Source organism: Pelodiscus sinensis, chromosome 19, assembly GCF_049634645.1.
Source record: "Pelodiscus sinensis isolate JC-2024 chromosome 19, ASM4963464v1, whole genome shotgun sequence".
Lineage (NCBI taxonomy): Eukaryota > Metazoa > Chordata > Testudines > Trionychidae > Pelodiscus > Pelodiscus sinensis.
In genome coordinates, this window is record NC_134729.1 from 27,906,638 (window position 1) to 27,923,708 (window position 17,071).

Below are 17,071 nucleotides of genomic sequence, written 5' to 3' on the forward strand. Positions count from 1 at the left end.
AGCCTCAATTGGTGTCTGCTCCGGTGGCCTGCTTGCGACATGCTCAAGGGGTGCTGGAGCCACCACGCTGCTGGCCCTGGGCTTCCCCTCCACTACTAGAGACCAGCCTCCGGGAGAAAGTTGGGGCCCAAACACAGATGTTAGAGCATCCCACAGTCAGCTACCTCCCTCGCTCTGGCTGAGTATGTGTGTGTAGAATAGACTCTGGGGCTCTGTTCCTGACTCTGCTACTGACTCACTGGGCATCCTTGGTCAAGTCATACCCCCTGTGCCTCATTTCCCCCCCTCTGTCAAATGGCTGTGATATTTGTGCCTGGAGGTTTAGCTAGTCATGGGGGGTAGATGGGAGTCCAGAAAGGAAGCCCGGGGGCACAAATGGGGGAGCACTGCAGGCAAAGAAGCAGAATGAGGGTGGGGGAGATGGCGAGACACCAGGGTGATGGGTGTGTTAGAAACAGTAGGCGTTGCGTGGGCAGAAGGGTGTGTACGGAGGGAGGGCGGGAGAGCATCGTGAAACTGTGGATTGCAGCTCTGTTCTGTGCTAATGCAGTCCAACAACAACAAGCCAAATATTCACCCTGCACGGGACCTCTTCTCCGCCATCACCACCACGCAACTGTCGATGGAGGGGAAACTGAGGCACACGCTCACTCGCAGCCAGGGCCTCCAATCTCAGCAGAGGAAATGGGCCCCTGCCTCTCACCCGCTGTCACCACTAGAGGACGCTCCCCACATGTGTGCGGTGCTACAGTGATGTAAGGGGCCCGGGCACAGAAGCCCAGCGCGACCGCTCTTGCTGCAATTAGCTAGAGGAGAATCCCCCTTGCAGTCGCAGTACGGGGAGAATGAACTTTTCCCTCAGAAAAGTCAGGTGACCTACCCAAGGTGCCAGGCCCTGAGCCCAGGTCTCCGGAGTCGCTGGCCCATGCCTGAGTCACGGCAGCATCCTTAGCACCCTCCTAAGCTCAGCTTTCACCGGCTGGTGGGCCCCTCCGGGACGGCAGAGCCCTCTGCAGTCACCCATCCCTTTCGCCCCCGTGCTGACAGGACACTCCAGAGACTCCAATGGTCGGGACGCCCCGGCACGGAGCAGCGCGGGGGGGTGTCTATGCAGGCCCTGTCATTTCCTGGCTTATTATATGAACCCCTGGCTCTTCCCATCAGTGGCTCTGAAAGCGCCTTCCACAGGGAGCCTCCAAGTAGCTTCGTCCCCAAGTCACAGAGGGGGAAACTGAGGCACTGAGCGGTAAAATGACTTCCCCAAGCAGGCTAGTCGCAGAGCTAGCACTAGACCCCAGGTCTCCCCTGGGCAGTGTTCTGCTCACCAGGCCGTACTGCCTCTCTGAGGCCAGCGCTAAGCAAAGACAATACAGGACTCCAGCAGGTTCCGTTCTGTACCCACTGCTCATTTCCCACAAGGGGTCCTCATTCCCCACATGCAATGCTTCTATCAGCTGCTCTGCGATTCTCATCTTCCCCGGGCAGTGGCCTAGGATTTCCAGTGACCAGAAGGATTTTTTTTCCATGTGCATGTGTGCACGCATAGGTATGTGTGTTTGTGTGTGCATGTGTGTGTGCATGCATTTGTCCATGGGTTTGTGTGTGTGCATGTGTGAACGTGTGCACACACAGGTGGTCCGTGGGCGCCTGCATTCGTGTGTGCACATGCATCTATGGGTGTGTTTGCATGTGAGTTTGTGTGTTTACTTGCATGTGTGGGTATATTTGCATATGTGTGTGTGTGTGCACACATTTGTCCATGTGTTTGTGTGTGTACATTTGTGTATGTGTGTGCACATGTGTGCATGTCTTTCTGTGTGTACATGCAATTGTGGGTGCGTGCATGTTGCTGTGTGTACACGTATGTGTGTGGTAATACATGCCTCTTCCTTGGGTGAGGGGTGGGAGTTGGGCGGGGCATGAGCCCTTGGCGAGGGTGGCCAGGTGTCCGGTTCTGAACCGGACAGTCCAGTATTGGAGCTTTCTGTTCGGGAAACAAATGGAGACAATAGAGCTGTCCGGTATTTTCTAGATCAGATGGGATGTCGATTGTGACGTCATGTCAAGTGTGTCTGGGATTTTTGTTGAAACCATCTGGCAGCCCTACCCTTGGCCCACCCCAACAAGAGCACAGGTACAGTGTGACGGGACTGCTGCACATTGGAACGTCGCTCCCGACCTCGCCCCATAGAAAGGGGGTGCAGCCCCCCAACCAAGCCTCCCCTCCCACCAGCAATGCCAAAGGAATCGAGCCAGGCTGAGGACCGAGGTGGGAGACCGGGAAGAGAACCCTGGACCCAGCTGGGCTGGGAGCAAGGGCTCCTCCCAATGGAAGGGATTACAAGAGCAGTTGTAAGCCAGGCTGGCAGATGAGACACGTGGGGGTACCGGGCTCCAGCTGGGGGGCTCGCTGTCCCCGGGGGGGGGCTCGTGTAACCCACACACCTAGTGTGGTTCACTGTCCCATGTAGTGGCACTGAGACCACGTACAGCGAGAGACAGGCACAAGGGAGCCCTACAGCCTAAGTTGAAGGCCAGTTGGCTTCTTAGCTCAAGCTGTAGCAACTCTGGGCTCCCAGGTTCAAATCAGCTCGGGGTGGTTACACTTGTAGGAGGAACAAGCTGGATAGCAGCCGAGGGGCTGGGTGCACGTCCCATTTGAGCTCTTGTGGGAGCATTTCATTCCCTTCTGCCTCTTCTCTTCCTCCAGGCCTGGCCCTGCCCCACTGGCAGGTCAGCCGGAAGGTCACAGCGCTTGCTTCCCAAAGGGATCCTGAGCCCGCGTCTGCCTCTGTGCCCAGCTTGGCAGGTTTGGTACCTCCACGGTCCAACATAAGCGGAGCCAAAACCCAACATCCCCCCGCCCTGCCAAGCTGAAGCGGACGGATCATTTACCTTCTAGATGCAGGTGATGGCCTGACAGGAAACCCAGCCTCAGCAAGAGAGGCCAGCCTGTGACATCACAACCCCACGCCATGGAGACACTGGCGACCGCACAGGGATACGCGGATCCGTGATACGGCCCATTGCCGGTACTGCGGTTACAACTGTGCATGAACCGAGCTGTGTACGGGGCTATGCTCCTGTCATTGCAGCACATCGGACTCTGAATGCACTTCAAGAAGCGAGATTATCCAAAAAGATCTGTGAACAGTCTGCTTCTCGGAAGACACAGGGCAGACACACCAGGGCAGAGTTAAGGTTACGGAGGGAATCGCACATTTCCAGACTTCCAATCTGTTTTCAAACTTGAATTGTAGATGAGAGTTTTTTACCTTTGGAGTGGCCAGGAAGAAAAAACAATCACATCTCTGTATTGCAGAAGCTTCTTCAGGTCCTAACGCAGTCCTCTGGCGCTAGGCGCTGTACAAACACAGACAATCTAACAAGCTATGCTTCTTTGGTAGCCGCTGCAGAGATACTGCCTTAATTCAAACTTCGTGGCGCTTGAACGTGAAAATGGCCTTTAATTGCTGCCCTGTTTGTAATGTGCTGCTGAATCAGTTTAATGCAATCCAGAGCAAAACTCCATCCAACCACCCCCCGGAGCCTGTTAACCCACTACGGAGAGTAAACAAAAAAGGAGGGAATGAAACAGCTGGAGCTGGTGACTTCTTGGACAGGAAAGGGATCGTCCTTACTGTAAATATCAAACACGACTTCCCTCCAACATCAGTTCTGCAGCTGGCACGGCAGGTGTGGGGGAGGTTAGCGTGACAAAGGGGCCCGATCCGGGATGGAGGGAGCCCCTTTCGGGTTGTCAGGTCTTGTCCCCTAATGAAGCATAGAGGGGGGATTGTTCTTTGGTCTTTTCCTCTCCTCTCTGTACCCCTTCCCTGGCTCTTTGCTTTCAAATCAGCAGAGGCATGGGGCAAAGTTCAGGAAGGAGAAGGCATTGCATGGAGACAGGGCGTGTGGACACCACCTCAGTGCCTCTGCTATACGGAGGCAAGAAGCCCACCGAGGCAAGACGGCCTAGTGGGTAGGGCGCAGGAGAGCTGGGTTGAGTTCCCTGTTCTAGCCCCATGGGCAATTTCTGTAGCCCCCTGGCTCATCGGGATGAGAAACGTACCCTAGAGTGTGAGAGCCGTGGCAGCTGGATAAATCGGCACAAATTGACTGGCTCAACCAAAGGGCTTTATTGAATGCGGAGCAGCGAGGTGGTGCCCAGCCCCCGGCTGCCCGCCCAGCCCTGCCCCTCGCACGACACATGGGCAAACAGCGTGAGGTCATGTGACACACCCAGAACCAATGGCAACGCATTGCCGGCGCTAACCCCTAGGCAACACCATCTCTTTATACGCTGTGTGAAGCGAAGGGGCAGGTCTCCCGTGGGCTGGAAGCCAGAGGCCACAGGCTGGGCATATGTGGGTTCCCGGGCTGTTTGCTGTTGCTGATTACCATGGGGAGTCATTGGAGCAGGACACCAGGGAACGCAAACTGATCCCTGCACGGAGCGAGCTGCCTGGCCTTAGCCAGAGGACAGATATTCAGGGCCCTGGGGCTATCCAGCAAGGGCTCACTTGGCCTTCACCGCTCTACTATTTGAGCGCCTCTGGGACGGATTGAACCCCCCCTTTCCAGCGCCCTGCGAGGTATAACGGGGGAGCTGAGATCAAGGGCTGCACCCCACTCGAGTCCCAGGCCAGCATGCTCCCCACCTAGCCGGGCAAGGAGGGAATCTGTGGGTTACAAAGAGACAGAGTCAGTTGCCTGCTCTGCAACAGATTGCTTGTGTAACCTTGGGAAAGTCACTTAGACCCAGATCCTCTAAGCAGTAGGGGCCTAAACACCACCGAGGAGCTGCGCCTGAGCCACTCTGTGCCTCAGTTCCCCCTCTGCACCACAGGGAAGATAGCCCTGCCTGCGGGGGGCGCGGAGGAGTCACCGATCCCAATGCTCTTAGGGATGGGGGACTAGGGAGACTCTTCCCAGCCCCCAGTTGCCGGCGTGTTGACGCGCTGAACGATCCTGGTGTTTAACGAGGTGTTTACAGGCCGGCCGGACCCGCCCCATTCCCGGCGAGATCCCCCGCGGCCGCCGGCAGGGAGGAAAAGGTTCACACAGAAAAACCCCAAAGCCAGCCAGTAATTAAAATGTCCCGGCCGCGGCGTGCGTTCCTCCCTCCCCCGCCAGTGCCCGATTCCCCGCCCCGTTGGCACCGTCTGCCTGAAACCGCCCGGGTTATACAACCAGCCTGAGCTAAACAGCACGCTGACGACACCTGCCGGGCCCCGCCCCGGGCCCCGCGCCCACTGGGCCCAGTGGCTCGTTTGTGGACTCGGTGCTGGCCGCGGTTGGTCCCTGGGCCTGTCTGTCAGGCGTGGGCCACGCGCATTAAATCCTGCGGTCCCACTGACACACTTCGGCTCTAATAGCACCTACCAAGGCGCTTGTATGAGCTGCCTGTTCTGGATTAACCCTTCCCGGGCGAGGCAGGTTTCCCTGCGGGCAGGGCCTCTTCCCAGTGCCCCTCGCACCGGGGCTGACTGTGGACTGGGAATCCGGGCCCCCCTCCAACTCCCGGGGGGGGGGGGGGTGCAGCAATCGACATCTTTCAGGCTGGATCTGGCTCTGGCTCTGATGCCCCCCCAACCCCGCCGCCCTCCAGGGCTTCTGCCAGGCGCCTTGTGATTCACAGGCCTCGCACACTCACCCTTGTTCCTGTCATCCCTCCTGCCCCCCCCCCCCCCCCCGAGAGTGCCCCAGTGTCAATCCGGAGTCACTCCACCCACACAGGTTCACACGGGCGTGTGACGCCACCCCAGGGTATAGCTGTCTGCCAGGGACGGGGCCCCGGGGGAGGTACCTGGAGTGCAAAGAAGGGTCCCAGCCCGGGATCTCCCAGGGAAGGGGTGGAGATGGGGATACGGGTTCCCAGCCCCTTATCACAAGGGACGTCTCTTATTTCTGCATCTCGCCCATAAGATCAGGAGTTGCCAAGCCCCACAGAACGCAGCAAGACACCCCTGCGAATGGAGGAGAAGCCAGCTCCTTAGCCCTGCTGGGAGCCCTTCAGGGGTGCTCTGGCGGGCTGGCCAGGGGGCTACGTGCCTGTCCAGCAGCCTAAGGCCAAGCTGGGAGAGACCCTTTCCCGCCCTGGCTGGAAGAGGTGCCCAGTCTAAGTACCCCCCCCCCCCCCCCACAGCATCGCCCCCACTTCCCAGGAGTCACCGGGCCGGCCCCTGAAAGCCGAACAGCCGCTCGCTGCGCCGAGCAGACATCTCCCCAGGTTTCGGCAGAGCCGGCAACACCCTCAGCCAGGCAGGAATTGGCGACCCGACTGCATTCCTCCCCAGCTGGCAGAGGCAGCCGGGCGGGCCCGCCACCTCATCCTCCCGCCCCCCCGGCTAAACGTTGCCGGGTTATTGCTATAAACAAACAGGGCGGGGGCCTCTCCCTCGCTGCCCTGCCCCTCCAGAAGCCAGGCCTTGCTAGCCGGCGGGGGACGCTGGGCCCCCTGCACGCCGGCAGCTGGTCCTTGCACGTCTGGGGAAAAGGAGGCGCTGTCCCCCGGCCCGGAGCCCTCTGAGGGCAGGGGGGGCTGTGCTGGAAATGCAGCCTGGCTTCTCTGTCCCCCTTCATGACACAGCAACGGGGGCCATCAACCTTCATGCTTCAGGTCGTGAGCTGCCTGCTGGCTGGGGTCAGGAAGGAATTTCTCCTCCCCCGCGGCCAGCCCCACGGCGCACAGCCCGGAGTCTCCTGAAGGGCCCCGTGTCCAAGGCAGGATGCCGGGCGCGATGGAGGGTCAGTGGCTGTGGCGAGAGCTTGCGCTACGTGGCACACCGGCCCGTGGCGGGGGCCACAATCGAGGGTCCGTGGAGCTCTGCTGGCAAGGCAGCAGAGAGGCCTGGTAATGAATAGCACATCACTGCAGCGCCTAGCGGGCCCGACTAACGGCAGGGCCCCGCTGTGTGAGGTGCTGTACGTGCACATTGGGAGACCCAGTCCCTGCCCCCAAGAGCTTACAGTCGCCCCCGGCCGGCAGCTGGGAGGGGAAACACAAAGAGAGGAAGGACTCTGTCAGCAGTCCCTGGGGAAGCTGGGACGAAGGCTCCACCAGGAGGGCCCGGCAAAGCCTCTGGACCAGCTTGTCCAAGGGGTTTAGGCACCTCTGTTTTCCCTGGGAGTTAGGTGCCTAGATCTCCCTGAGGAGGAGCTGGGAAGTGGCGGCTGGCAGCAGCGAAGGGCTGCGATGGGGTGAGGATTAGCGTGGGGACCGGACAGGGGAGGGTCGAGAATGGGGGTGCAGGGAGAAGAGCGAGGTCTGTGATGGGGGGGTGCCCGCGCCCTTCCTGCTGGCGGGAGCTGTGTCGCTGAGCGTGCAGAGCAGGGGGCTGGGAATCGGGCCTGTCAGCTCAACCGCCAGCTCCCAGCAGGACCGGGGCCAACTTGCTTCCCTGCCTCAGTTTCCCCTTTGAGATCGCCTGGGAGGGAAGCCGTGTGCACTGTGCTCTTGCTGCTCCTGCCAGCCCCGCGGTGGGTGACAACTCAGCTCAAGCTCAACAGAGGCGCAGGGAGACCCAGAAACCCCCCCCCCCCCCAGACGTCTGGCAGAGGCTGCTAGAGCTTGTTTGGCATTTCAGCGCTCGCTGGGGACCCGGACACGGGCTGGGGGGGGGGGGGCCCAGTCTGGGCAGCGGGGCCCCGCCGGGTCCCTTTCCCATTTCGATCCCAGCCGAAGTGTCAAGCTGTCTGAGGGGGTCGAAAAGGTTTGGGCTCCCCTGCCCCTCCCCCTCTCCACATGCCCCACGTTTTGTCCCGGCTCCCCCAGGGCCCAACGGCGGGCCGGCCGCATGGTGCTGAGAAAGCCCCGGCGGCCCCGGGGCCACACGAGGCCCTTTCCGAGCGCATCCCGGCTCGCGGTGCTGATTCCCGCTTGCAGCGAGCAGGGCTGGGGTTAATTCGATCACATGGTGTCTCCAGGGATGATGTCATTCCGAAACATCTGGCGGGTGAGCAGCACAGAGGAAAGTTGGTAATCAAGCCCTAGACTCCCTGTGGGTTATGAGACTGGCATGGGGCGGGAGGGCCTGGGGCAAAGGCTGTGTGGCCTACTGGTTGCAGAAGGTGACAGGAAGGTGGGAGAGCGGGTTTCTCATCCTAGCTCTGCCACTGCTGATGAGGGAGGGAAGCTGAAATCAGGACGCTTGGGTTCTACTCTGAGCTGTGCCGCGGGGACAGGCCCTCAGCCAGCGGGGACTGGCGGGACTGTGCCGATTTACAGCCTGGGCAAGTCGTGGCCCTGTCCTGTGCCTCAGCCGTATTTGCGCCTGTCCAAAGCGCCTGGAGATCCCTGGAGGAAAGGGGCGGACACCGCCAGAGCCTGCGGCCGCGGTCGATGGCCTCGGCCCGGTGGGGGCCTGTGCGTGGCCCCTGAAACCGTTTGTTCGCTGTTGCCCACGTGCAGGGTTGACAGATTCCGCTTTTCCCCACCCGTGTTACTGAAGTGACACCATGGGCGGCGGGTCATGCAGGCTCTGCCTTCCCGAAATCAGGAGGGCAGAAAGGTTGTGAAGGGGCGTGGTCTCGGGGAAGGGGTGTGGCTTTGGGCAGAAGGGGCGGGACTTGGGCTGCCTTCCCCAGCTGCCCATGAGCGACACACCTGTAAAGCCAGGGCACGTGCTGGGAGGCGCTGCGGAAGCCGCGCGCTCCCCCTGCAGCCAATCACGGCGCAGCTACGGTTCAGCTGGCAGCTGGGCACGGAGACGTAAAGGGCCAGCGCACACTTTTGAGCATCAGTCCAGCTCGACACGGACGCGGGCGGGGCTGAGCTCAGACTCGGGCCCTCGCTGGCCTCAGTTCCTGCTGGCAGAGTCGGGCAAGGGGGCCGTGCGCAAACCTCTCTGCGGGGCTGGGGGAGCCAGTGCCCATCCCCCCGGGAGGTGTGCTCCGTCCGCCCACCGCGGCTGCAAGATCGAGGGCGAGCGGCTCATTACCCAGAAGCCTGTGGGGAAAGTCGGCCCGTGCCCCATCTTGCTGCGGGGGATCGATGCCTGCGCCCAGGGCAGGGGAAACGACTGGCAATTAGCGTCAGGCCCCCCACCGGCCCCTTTGCCTTCCCAGATCCCCTGGCTGCACAACGGGGCCAAGGAGACTGCAGGGGCAGGGGAGAAAGTGGCCTTAATGAGGATGGCGACGGAGCAGCTCTGAGAGCTTCGTGGGGATGAAGGCTGCTCCCTTGAGGATACGTCATCTCCAGCCCCAGGGGGCCTGAGGATGGGGGCTGGGCTCTCTGGTACAAGAGACCGTGGTAGCCCCTTGTGCTGGGGCCTGGCAGGCCTAGAGTAACTCCTGGAGCTGTACATGCGTGGGAAGCTGGCTGGTCCCCCCGCCCCCGATCCGAGTTTCCCCATGCCCCAAGAGGTAACGTCCTCGGCTCCCCCGCTGCTAAGTTTGCGATGCCCCCAGCCAAGCGAGGGTGGCTCAGCGCACGCCAAGGGGAGACGGGCCAGGCCCGGCGCGGGTGGGGAGTCAGCAGGTTCGGTAGGGAGAGCAGGAGGGCGCTGGCTTGGCTTTGGCTGAGCACATGCTGCCCCTTGCTAGCTGGGGCAACGGGAGATCCCCCTGCACCGAGAGCCGCCCACGGTTACACACAAATCTAGAGCCGGTACTTGGCTCCTGCTGCCAGTGCCCCACTGCTCTAACCATTAGCCCCTGCTCCCTTCCCAGCGGTGGGAACAGTGTTCTAGCTTCCCCAGCCCCATTTCGCAGCCCACTGGCTCCCACTCCCCTCCCACAGCCCACCCGTTCGGATTCCAACTCACTCATTCTGGATCCCAACTCCCCGTGCTCTAACCACTAGGCCCACCTCTTGACTCAGAGCTGGAAGGAATAACTGTCCAGTTCTCAGAATGGAGAGCGGTAAGTAGTGGGGTCCCCCAGGGGTCCATACTGGGACCGAGACGATTCAACCTATTTATAAATGACCTGGAGAAAGGGGTAAACAGTGAGGTGGCAACATTTGCCGATGATACTAAACTGCTCAGGATAGTTAAGCCAAAGCAGGCTGTGAAGAGCTTCAAAGGGATCTCACAAAACTAGGTGACTGGACCACAAAACGGCAAATGAATTTTAATGTTGATAAATGCAGAGTAATACTCAATGCGCAGCAGCCGTCAAAAGAGCAAACAGAACGTTAGGAATCACTAAGAAAGAGTTAGAGAATGTCTCTCTCTCTCTCTCTCTCTCTCTAAAGCCTCTGTTTAAATCCATGGCACATCCATAGCTGGAATCCTGCGTGTCGATGTGGTCACCTCATCTCAAAAAAGGGATCCAGGCACTAAAGTTCCGAAAAAGGCCACAAAAATGATTCGGGGTTTGGAACGGCTGCCATATGAGGAGAGCTTCAAGAGACTGGGACTTCAGCTAGGAAAAGAGACGACTAAGGGGGGATAGGACAGAGGTCTATAAAATCAGGACTGGGGTGGAGAAAGTCAATAAGGAAAAGTTAGACAGTCTCAGAGGGGCCGTGTTCGCCTGTAACTCTAAACTAACTTTTAAAACTTTTTTTACCAGTGATTTCCTTGTCCCCATAACACAGGAACTAAGGGGTCACCAAATGAAATTAATAGACTCATCTCCCTGGCTGGCCTCACCTCTAGCCATAATGGAGATACAGGTCATAAAAACAGACAGAACCAAAGGTCCATCTAGCTCAGTATGCCCTAGAGTGAAGGAAAAGAACTGGAGTCATCAAGTGATCTATCCCCTGTCACCCATTTCCAGCCTCCCTGCCCATCCTGGCTAATGGCCATGCATGGACCTGTCCTGCATTAATTTATCTAGCTCTTTTTGGAACCCTGTTACAGTCCTGGTCTTCACAACATCCTCTGGCAAGGAGTTCCACAGGTTGTTGAGGCATTATGTGAAAAAAACACTTTATTTAAACCTGCTGCCTATTAATTTCATTTGGCGACCCCTATTCCATGTGTTATGAGAAGGAGCTAGAAACCCTTCCTTATTTCCTTTCTCTGGGCCACACCCACGGGGTGGTGTTTTGAGCAGGCAAGAGCAGCTCGTTTGCCCTGCAGCAGCGACGTCCCCACCTTAATTCACTGAGTCGGGTTAGAAACCGGTTTAATTTAAGCAGTGTGGACATGCTTATTGGAGTTCCCCAGTGCCCAGGGCTGATTTAGCATCAGTCCGTTTCTTCCCAGCCCACCCTAACTCGATCCCAGGCGGAGGCGCATTCGGAGCAGCTAAGTCAGTTTCGGAACCGGTTCAGTCATATCGACACCCTTTTCTTGTGTAGACAAGGCCTTCAGCCGGAAGCTCCTGGGAGCAGGGACTGGATTTTCAACACATGGGGCTGCCCAGCGCCCAAGGCGTGGGGGCCAGCTAGCGGAGGAAGGAGAGACCCCGGAGGCGGAGCGGCGGCTGGACTGAGCCAGCTGTTGTCATTCACAGCAGAGGGACTCGTTCCCGCACCGCACTGGAGATGGTGAGGGGGCCAACTGCCGGGGGTCCTCACTTCATGTGACGGCTGAACTACGGTTTAGAGCCGCTCCCTGCAGGAGGACTGAAGCTTTTTGCGAGCGGGTGTTGCTCCAGCATCCTTGAGTGGCATTTGGAAGGGACTCTCGGGAGAGTGTTGCCAGGAGGTTGGACACAGGGGCTGGTGATGAGGATCCCGGGTTCGAGTCCATCGCCTTGCGGCGTAACATTGGACAAGCTGTTTCCCTTCTCTCTGCCTAGCGCCTGCCTGGGGGTAGAGGGCCCAGTTCGTCTCTTTCAAGGCAACAGAGCTACACTGGTGAGCCAATAGCAGCTCAACAGGTCTGGCCGAGGGGTAGCCAGAGTTCACGAACCTGCTTTGAGATCCTCAGCTAAATGTGCCAGGTGAGTGTCTCTCAACCCTGGGAGGACGCAGGGGGCTGCCGGGGGGGCACGTCAGCTCCTCCTCGGGGCATTTGCCCTGGTTTCCCACAGGCTGCATACAACGCCCTGGCAAAGCCAAGTACAAACGAGTTTCCCACCGTGACTTGTTGGTGCAGCCCTGTGGCCCACGCACCGAGACGCAGGCGTGGGATGCAGATCCCGGGCGATCTAGTGACTGGCAGGTGCAAAGGAGAAAGGACACAGGTTCTTGGGGCCGTGTGCTGCACTTTTCGGTCTGATTTCGTAAGCAAGCCGGTTTCCAGGGGGGAAACTGGGGGGCCTGCCGGACAAATCAAGACTCCTACGAGGGGGTCGGCAGCCTGGGAAGGGAGAGAGCTGCTGTGCTGGAATAACTGAGGCCTGCTGCTGACAGCTCCTCTGTCATGCTGGTCTGGGGGGGGGGGGGGGGGGGGCTAGTCTGTTCCGTGCAGTCACACTGCCAGGCTGTCTCCCTCCCATCTCCATTAGCACAGGGGGAGGGCAGGGTGGCTGTGACTCCCCGCCCCCCCGCCTGACACCTGGTTGTGAGGCCCAGGTAGAGAGGCCCTGGGATAGGGGACAGCAGCTCCCTTTGCTGGGAGAGGTCTGCTAACTCTGCAAGGGACTCCCCACGCGGTGGGGGGGCCCCAGGGCAGGTGTCCTGGCTCCCTGTTGGCCGGGCGCTTGGGCAACCACTCAGGAGAGATTCAAATGCTGCCCAGCTGATTAGCAGAGCGCCCCCAGCTGGCAGCATGTTTCCATGGGTGGTGCACAGCTGCACGTGTCTGGGTGCACATAACAACGTTTATTCTGCACACAGATGGAAACATCTAGAGGGAATGTTGCTTGACGCTGTGCTTGCCCTGCCGATAGGCGGGTGCACGGGGGCCTCTGGCACCCACGCAGCCGGGCATTTCCATGTGGGGGCAGGGCAGGCTGTGCGGCCCAGACCCAGCGCCATCCCTGACAGCGAGGAGCAGAGGCAAAGGGCAGCCCCCCGGGCGTCTCTCCTCTGCATCCCAGCTCCGGAGAGAAACCAACCCGAGAGCGATTTGCTTGGGATAATCACATCAGCTGGCTCCCTGGCGTGGGCTCTGGAGAGGAGAGGGCCGTCCATTCCCACCCGGCGCTACCTGCTCTCGCATTAGGCCCAGATCCCAATTCCCCACAGGGCGGGGGGGGGGGGGAGAAGCACACGGAGCCTTTTCCCCGCATCCCAGATTTGACGGAAGCGAAGCAGGAGGGTGTGTTCAGCCAGGCAGCGTCTCCAGAGCACTTCCGTGCTGGGCAGAGGCCTAGAAAACGACTCGTGCTGCACCGCAAGGGCCTGCACATGCCAGTCAGCGCTCAGAGACGCTGACAACGCGCCGGGGGCAGACGCAGGGCACTCAGCCGGGCTCTGTCCGGGCCAGATCCCGCCACTGGGCAAGTCAGAACTTCCACATTTCAGCAGGCAGGGTGGGAATTTGTGTAGGTTTAGATATGCAGTCAGCTCTCTCTCTCTCTCTCTCTCTCTCTCTCTCACACACACACACACACACACACGAGTCTGTATCAGATTGTTTGGCCAGCTCCATTTCAACTGGGGCCAATGACACCTTAAATCAGGGGCCCTTTTTCCGAGTAACTCAGCATTAGCCGGACTGTGTTCCGGCCCACAACACCCTAACGCACACTCCTATGCACCCCTATTATAAGCGCACACACCACCTATGCACTGACCCTGCCTTTACAAAGGCCGTGGGCCTGATCCTAGCACTTTTACTCATGTGGGTAAGGATGATGCAGCTTCACATGTAAGCGGCTTGGGGCAGGGACCTGGGTCCCTTTGCCTGTACAGCACCGTGCGCCCCGGCACTACTATTATCCCACAATGCATCTCAGCCCTTTTGCAACTCCCAGCCTGGGGCGGGCAGGCACCCAAGTCCCGCTGTAGCACGGGCGTGTTCATTGCTGCCCTAGTGGCTCTGTCGGTTGCTATTCCACCCGGCTCAGATCACACCAGGTCTCTTTCCCAGCGCAGGGGGAAGCATCGCCGGGCCGCAGGCAGGCCGAGGATCCCGGCTGCTCCCCATCGTGGGCAATGTCGGAGTAACTCGAGCTAGGTCCCTTCTGGCCCAGATGAGCACACACGCTGCATAAATGGGAAAGGAAGCTCCTCCTACCCTCCCCCTTCCTGATTTTCCAATGACAGATCTAGGTCACTAGGACAACTTCGAATACTTGCCAAGCCCGCCGCACTTGGCCACGCTGCCTTTCAAAACAAGGGACCAGGAGGTTTATAGAACTAAAACCGATGGGATTATACAACGCCTGCCTGGCTCCTAATGCCCCGCGTGTCTCAAGCTGCCCAGCCCACAGACACAGCCCGGGGCGGGGAGAGCCACCGAGAGACGCACCCAGCGGAGTGTAATGACCCGGGAAGGGGATCCGTGCAGAGGGGCCGTACAAAGGCCCTTCAAACGGAGACGCCTTTTGGTTAGAATTCGAATGGAGCACGCAGCCTGCACTCGCTATGTGCTCCATCCAGCCTCTACTGCCACTGACAACCCCCCAAACGCAAAGGAAGGAAACGTCACCCGCCTGCTAATTAATTGCTCAGGGTTTGTGCCGCACTTCCAGGGCAGCGCTACGTAACAGCTAGGTGTTGTTATTAATTGGGAGGGCATCAAAAGCAATCAACAGCCACTGGGCCCAACTCCCCACTGGCAAGGTGCAGGCCTGCACGTCCCCTGCCATTGCTGCCTTCTCCCCCCCCTCCCGCCGGCACCAATGACGACGGGTGCGGGGAGACGGAGAAACCGAAGACCTCTGCGGCCAAGGAAAATCTGGCCAATGTGCATCTTTTCAAGGAGCCGTGTGAGGCTGGTTACACACACACTGGAACGTCCAGCTGCTCTGCAGAGAGCGCGCCAGGAATCCCCAGGGAGCGCCAGCCCCGGGAAAGTCACCCGAACACGATGGAAACAGAACATCCCTTGCAAGGAAGAAAGAGGCATAACGCAGCCATCACGCTGTAGCCATCTCCTGCGGGAAGAGTCCAACCCTCATGCATTACTCCAGTGGTCAGGGCCCTATTTCTGCTTCGAGGGCAGAATTCGCCCAGAGTCTAACTTCCCGCAGGATTGTTCCCAATTAGGGATGTTAACTAGTCAATTAACATCATGAATTCTTATCCGTTACTCGACTAGTCTCTAGGAATGGGGCCAGAAGCCAGTGCGCTCCGGCCCTGCTCCCGAGGGGTCCCCTGTCACTCCCTTCTGCTGCCTCTGTACCAGAGGAAGCAGCGCAGGATGCCAGGTGGGAGCTGGTCCTCCAGGGGAGCCCGTTTAAAAACCATCCCTCGTGGACTGGCTGGCTGCCTGCCTGGCTCCTAGTGCACTTTAACTGCAGATCCGCAGTGGGGGGAGGTCCCGGACCCAGAGCGAGCCAGGACTGAGCCGGGCTGCTGGCCAGCCTGCTAAAACATTCACTGGCAAGGGAGGAGGGGGAAATGCATGTCATCTATAGCATTAACCGATACGTTTCTGCTTATCGGTTAATCGGTTAATCAACTACACGATTACATCCTTATTCCCAATGCAATCTCTCTCGCCTCCATCTTCCACCCGGCACCTAATGCTTTTGTTTCCTATTTTCATTTTTTAAAAAGGAAGACTGGGAATAATTGGTCATAAGAAAACAAGGGGATTTGATTGGGCAGATCATCATGCAGGGATTTCTGACCAAGGCAGATTGATCAGACCAATCCAGTCCCAAATGAAGACACAGTCCCTTCCGCTTTCCTCCTGCCAAATCACTTGCTTCCAAACACTTTTTTGGCCTCCCCTTGTGCTCCCCCCATGGAAAATCATCAAAATCCTTAATAATAATAATAACAAAAATCAAATTATAACAGGAGCAACATATTGAAAAGGAGCTTAAGAGCTTTTCCTAGCAGTGAAATCCTAAGTGAGGTCTAAGCTGGCGCATAAAATGAAACAAAACAAATAAGAATTGGATTCATAATCACAAACCATTCAACCCCTCCCTTCCACCCCCCAAAAGCCAGATTTACCCAGATGCATTTCCACACAAATTGACAGTCAATTCCAAACCCCTCCTAGCAACAAACAACTTTAGCAGTGGAAAAATATTTTCCCTTGTCTGCTTTGGAGACTTTTTTTTTTAAACCAGAGCCTAGAATACCGGGATTATAAAAGGAAAAAAATACGATTCTGGGCGTGTTTTTGGTGCCATGCAATGGGTGGATGTATCTTTTGCCCAAATCCCACAAAAACAACTGTAATGTCAGAAAAATGTGCACCCTAAATTAAAAAAAGTCCCCAAATGCCCCCAGGAATATACGTCACAGGCTAAATCTCTCCAGGAGCTCTCAACATTCGGAGAATGAACAGTGCACATTGCAAGTCGCATCCTGCGTTGGGCTTTTTCAAATCCAGTTAAAAAAAAAAATTATTTCCCAATTGTTAACAAGCACAAAGGATGAAGTTATTGGAGTCGGCTTTTGCAAGTTGCAGAGATGCACAAGCACCCTCCCCCCGGCTGCCTCTCTGGGTTGGGAATCAGAGAAAAAGCTCGTCTGGGGGAGAGCCAAGCGAAAGTTGCCTGCGCTGTAGCCGGGCATGCATCTTAAGAATCTTACCTCGCATCTTGGGGCTTTCTGGTATTAGGACGGTGTGGAGAAGCTCATGAAAACGGGCAGCACCGGTACCTAGAACAGCAGCAATTCCTTCAATAAATTAAGTCTCCAGGGTTGGATCCTTGTTCTGTGGTGGTGTTTTGCTCCCCTAATGATGGGTAAGTGACTGGACCGTCCTCCCCTTCAGACACTCTAGGTACCTGCCCCCCTCTCTCTCTCTGCCTCTCTTGGGCTGCCAGTGCCTGCTACAGCTCTGCTAACCTACTTTCTGCTGGAGCCGATGGAGCATGTGGAAATTCACATGACAAGCCCTGCTCAGACCCCGCCCACCTCAAGTCAGTTTCACTTTGCGCCCCGCCCCCTTGTCTTTCCCTCCCCCTCCTTTCCTGCATCCTCAGCTCCCTGTAGCCACCTTCTTAGAGATACTTCCTCCTCTCCCAGGCTGCCCGCTCATATGAATCAGGCCTGGGGTCTGGCTTCTTTTGGAAAGCTGGGGGCATGAATGAAGATGACGACTGGGATAGGCCAGAGGACCTGGGTGGGGGCTCTTCATACCAGCCCTGCCTC

At 58.1% G+C, this 17,071-nt stretch overlaps 1 protein-coding gene across 1 annotated transcript in view; it reads right to left on the reverse strand.

The window, feature by feature from the left end:
* The window catches only part of LOC102458141 (nuclear receptor ROR-beta-like), a 41,219-nt gene extending 24,443 nt beyond the window's left edge, over positions 1-16,776 (reverse strand). Inside the window, exon 1 of the mRNA XM_006128975.4 lies at positions 16,508-16,776. Within this exon, the coding sequence (XP_006129037.2) occupies positions 16,508-16,514 (7 nt within the window). The 5' untranslated portion in view covers positions 16,515-16,776. The remainder of the gene's footprint in view (positions 1-16,507) is intronic.
* Positions 16,777-17,071: the final 295 nt, after the last annotated feature.